This window comes from Apis dorsata, unplaced genomic scaffold (genome assembly GCF_000469605.1).
Source record: "Apis dorsata unplaced genomic scaffold, Apis dorsata 1.3 scaffold_293, whole genome shotgun sequence".
NCBI lineage: Eukaryota > Metazoa > Arthropoda > Insecta > Hymenoptera > Apidae > Apis > Apis dorsata.
Window position 1 is genome coordinate 1,029,981 of NW_006263568.1, and position 5,552 is coordinate 1,035,532.

At 21.4% G+C, this 5,552-nt stretch overlaps 1 protein-coding gene across 1 annotated transcript; it reads left to right on the forward strand.

Moving 5' to 3' along the window:
- Positions 1 to 1,301: 1,301 nt before the first annotated feature.
- LOC102677210 (putative uncharacterized protein DDB_G0282133) lies at positions 1,302 to 5,488 on the forward strand. Its single transcript, XM_031511180.1, has 2 exons — positions 1,302 to 2,322; positions 2,604 to 5,488. Exons 1-2 carry the CDS (start codon positions 1,417 to 1,419, stop codon positions 4,575 to 4,577), a joined length of 2,880 nt encoding a protein of 959 aa, XP_031367040.1. The 5' UTR covers positions 1,302 to 1,416; the 3' UTR covers positions 4,578 to 5,488.
- The last annotated feature ends 64 nt before the right edge of the window (positions 5,489 to 5,552 follow it).

Below are 5,552 nucleotides of genomic sequence, written 5' to 3' on the forward strand. Positions count from 1 at the left end.
AAAAATATAATATATTTATTACATATTTTATTATATATTTAATTATATATATATATGAAAGAGAAATCAATAGAGTGATAACAAAATTAAATATATTTTATTTTTATGGATATTTTATTAAAATTTGTTTAATTTAGAATTTTGTGGAAAAGAAAAAATATAAAAAAAATAATAAAACTATAAATAAATTCACTTATGTTTGTATATAATTATAATTATGTATGCAATAGTATGCATATATTTTTTAATTTGCAAAGTTTACTACGATAAAAATCTCTTTTATATATTAAAAATTTTATAATTTTTTTTTCATTATCAATACTATTATTAATATGTAATTAAAAAAATTACAATATAAAATAAATTTCTGTGTAAAAAAATTTAATATTTGAGGAAACAATATTTAAGAAGAAATATACAACGCCATCTATTCTGTACACTATATCGACATATCAAAATGCTTAAAGAAGTCATGCGAAGCCATACTAGGTTTTGTATTAAATTGAGTGCCTAATAATTAAAATCGTCTTTTATATATATATGTATAATCAAATAAATAAAATTTTGGATTTGAGTATATAGTATAATTTGATATTAAAGAGGAAAAAAAGAATATAATAAAGGAAGAATTGATCTGTACTTTATAGTTGAATTTTCCATATGAAGATAGCCAATTTATATTATTTTGGGCAAACATTACTTAAATTGTAAGTATTATATTATATTTTTTTTATTTATTTCGTAAGTATAATATACAGTTAATTATATATATGTTTATATTATAAATCAAAATTATATCTAATGTGCATTTGCATGCATGCATTATATCGTATGTATTGTCTTGTAGGAACGCGAATTACATACACATCACATACGTATAAAATATCTAGGATAATAATGCAAATATGTGCAAATATACTACATAAGTATTATATATTAACTATTTTAAAAACACATTTCTAAAAATTTTATAATATATTTTAATATATAAAAATTTCGTGAATTTAATGAAATTTATTTTTATTAAATATGAGAAATCAAGATTTTGAATATTAAATTATGGATAAATTATAAGAGATGCAAAAAACATATAAAAATGTATGTCTTTTAATACTTTATGAAATAGATTTATTTTATATCATTTTAATATTTAATTTTTTGTTTTGTTTACAGTGAAATAGAATGGAAATTATATATAATTTGAAAAAAAATTAAGTAAGTCGTTCATTATAGTAAAGCTATGATATAATTTGAATATTGATTTAATATTATAATATTTTTTTAGTAATTATTACAATTTATTTACATATATATAAAAATAAAAATTTACAATCATATGGGGTTGTGAATGAAAAAAATATTTTTCATATATATTTACATAATAATCTTTATGTTTAAAACATATTGAATAAAACTATGTTTGATGATTGTACAACTACTACAAAAATGAATATTGATAAAAATAAAGAAGATTATGTTATTCATAATGGTGAACTAAGTCAAAAATGTTACATTGCATGGAGTCCTCCAAAAGATAAAAAAATTTCATATAAACAGAGATATGTAACATGTAGTAGATCAGTTCCACATAAAAGTAAACATTTTATTAAATATAGAATAAGCAGATCTTTGAATTTTGATGGAAGTACTTGTAATTCCAGTTCAGAAAGCAGTTCTTTTGAAGAAGATAAACATTTATCTAGATCTGCTAAGATAATGAGAGCTTTAAATTTCAATAGCAGTCCTTCTTATTATGGAAAAACAAAAATTAGAAAATCATTGAATTTCAATTTAACTCCAAGTCCAAAAAGTTTTCGGTGCATAAAAAAAGGTATACGAAAATCTGTGAGCCTTAACTTTAATTCTCCTTTATCTGCTTCTAGAAAATTCTTAAATCTTGATGATAATCCTAATATTTCTACAAATAGTAGTTTATTATTTTCATCTTCTGATTCTATTGATGAAAATCAAAATGAAACACCCTCACAATCAAGTACAAAAGAACATGAAATTCTACATTATTCTACACCTAATACAAAGTCAACTAAAAAATCATTATGTTCAGCAAGTTTTACACCATTATTACGCAATCAATTAAAAGAAACTATTGATAATATTGTTTATGTTAATGCAACACCTAATTCACAATCATTAAAACGTATCAAAGGTAGATCAAAATATACAAATAATATTCCCATGAATACTTCAAGAAACTTATTTCATGAATTTCATGATAATGATGAAAGTAGATCATGTACACCTAAAAATTTAGTCTGTATAATTCCAGAAAGCATGAGTGCAATTAAAAGAAGTCATAAGAAGGTAAGCAAAATTTAATCTTAACTTTTATTTTAATTAATATTTTTTATATTTTTTTTTTTAAATAAAATAATTTCCTATGTTAGTTTTTCCAAGTAAAATTTTTCATTGCTTTTATTACTAAAGAAATTAAATCAATTTTATAAAAATTTTGAGTTTTTAAAATAAAATAGAAAATTTGAGAGAAAAGAGAAGATATCATTTAGAGATTAAATAGAGATTAAATATTGTTATCTACATTAATTTGATGATTATTAATTTTTATACTATAATGTTATGTATAGGAAAGATCATCAAGACGAAATGAACGTTGCACATCACAATATACAAATAATTTTGTAAATGATGAAACTATACTTCAGGATAAAAATAATCTTCTACTAACTCAACATGGAAAATATATTGATGCATTACAAGATTCTAAATCAGATATAAATCAATCTATTAATGAAAATATTAATGAATTAATATTAAGTCATTCTGAAGGTGATATGTCAGACACTGGTTCACTTTTTGACTATACCGAAGAAAAACAGAATAATGTTTTAAAAGAATCTAAAATATCAGATTGGACATTAAATTACAGTAATGTCATATCTAAAACAGATAATTTTGAAGTAAAATTAGAAAAAAATATGAAATGTCTTTCAAAACTTGAAAATGAAAATGAATTATTTCAAAATTTTAACAATATTGATGCAAATAATTTATCTAATCAAAATATCAATGTAACAAATGATAGTAGATCAGTAACTCCAGAATCAGTAAAAGAAATTGTATTAGAATCGCAAACATCGGTTACTCCTGAGAATTCTATAAATATTTTACAAAATATTGTTAAAGATTCTATAAAAAAATCTCATAAAAAAATTAAGGATGATAATAAAAGAAAATTGTTCAGTCCGAAAGTTTTACAAAATAAACTCGAAACAACGGAAGAACAAGAAAATATAAAATGTTGGAAAAATTTTGAAAATACTGAAAAAAATATAATATCCATTGAAACAAATTATCATAATACAAAAGAAGAGCGATCATCTACTCCTGAAAAAGTGAACTCTAGTAGACTTTTATTGTCACAATTTAATTCTGTTAAAAAATCTCATAAAAAGGATAAACATAATAAAATATTATCTGGATTTTTAAAACGACAAGAATATTTTAATAATGATATGGATTTAGATATTAACAAATATAAAACATTTAATGTTGATGATACATCCGAATGTAAATATAGAATGGAAGATTTTTCTTCAAATTTGGATGTTATCACAAATATCGGAGATTCTACTTCTTTAATCTCATCTGAGAATTCAAATATATCATTGGATAAATTATCTCCAAATAAAAAACAGAAGTCACAAGATCTATCGTTGAATTGTGAAATGAATATGTCGTATGATTCCGAATTACAAGAATTGGATATATCTAAAGAAGAATTTAAAATTTTCACTCCTCTTAAAAGGAAAAGATCATCAATTGCTTCAATTGCTTGTAAAGAATATTTATGTTTTTATGATTTATCACCTGAAAAAAATGAATATTCAGAAGATGGTAATATTAGTTTTTCGCGATGTTTAACGCCAGTACCAAACTTTTCAAATTTTTGCGCAAAAATAAAAGAAAATAATGTTACAACAGTAAAACTCGATAATAATATTAACAATGAAAATACGAAAGAAATATATGATTCAGATAATGATGTAACAGGCAGATTGACTCCAAGAAATATGTCAACTACAGAATTATATCCTAATTTAGATTCCATTAAAAAATCTCATAAAAAAAATAAACGTGGAAATATTTCAAGAAAAGATTTCACTTTAATCAGAAATGACCATTATGTAAATGAAAGACATGAAACGTCTATGGAAAATATTATAAATGAAACAGATAATCTATCAGATTTTTCGAATGATTTTGTTACTGTAGATGATGTAATAAATAAATCAATACATGAAAAACCGATTAGTAATAATAATACAGAAATAAAAGATTCGACAAATCTTGTTGATGATAATCAGAGTTCTGCAAATAATAATTCGAAAAATGCAACTGTAACACCACCAAATTGTTTAAAGACAAAAAGTTATATCAAATTATTAGGGGAAACTTCTATTAAACGATCACATAAAAAAGTTCGAGATAAAAGAAAAGAAGAATTAATAATTAATACAAACGAATTATCGGACGATGGATCAATATTTGGTGATGAAGAAAATTTGATTTTTACCGAAGATAAATCCATGCGTGATTAATAATATTTAAATTGATAAAATCACACATTTTTAAAAATATCTTATCGGTAAGTGTAATTGTAACTCTTATGATTAATATGTAGCATGTACATCGAACTTTTTGTATAAAAAATATTTGAAATTTTTCCTGAATTATTCTTGTAGCTAAAAAGTATCAAATAATGTTTTTATTCTATAGTATATTTGTTCTATAAAATCATTTTTCAAATACTTAATTTCTAAAATATAACATTATAAAAATTGTATTGTATACAATAACGAAACAAGTATATGTAATTAGTTTAATGTCTATGTATGTATATTGGAAACAATATCGTCCTTAAGTTTTGTACGATATTTACTAACATTTATATTAGAAATATATTTATTAGAAATGCTTACGTTACATGTAATCATATCTATGTACTTTATATCAAAAATCTATGATAATATCATAGAATTGTGTTACATTACACATTAAAGATATAAATTGAAATTAAATTGCATTGACTCCATACTATTTGAAACTGATTACTTTTTTAATTGCCTTATTTTATTATAATAAATATATATTAATATAAAGTCTGATAATAATGTTATGCATCTTTATTATTACATATATTTGTCCGATATGTTGTTACTAACATTTATAAAATAATGGATTTATAATAATATGGAAATAAATAGGATTTTCTTTCTAATTTTATTAGTTATTTTCTAACGTTGTTCTAATATAAACTTTGTTTATTTTAATTAGATCATTTGTGCGATTTATTAATTCAAATAAAAATAATTTTGTAAAACGATATATATTATTAATGACTGAAAAACAGAGATGTAAGATGTACTCAATTTGTATATTAGAATAGTTATGTTACGAATACAAGATGATTTATTGATTAAGTTAAATACATATTATTGAATAGAATTAACATTTACATTTTTTCTTTTTTTTCTAGTTTTTAATTTGTATTTTCTTTTTTTTTTTTTTTTTTT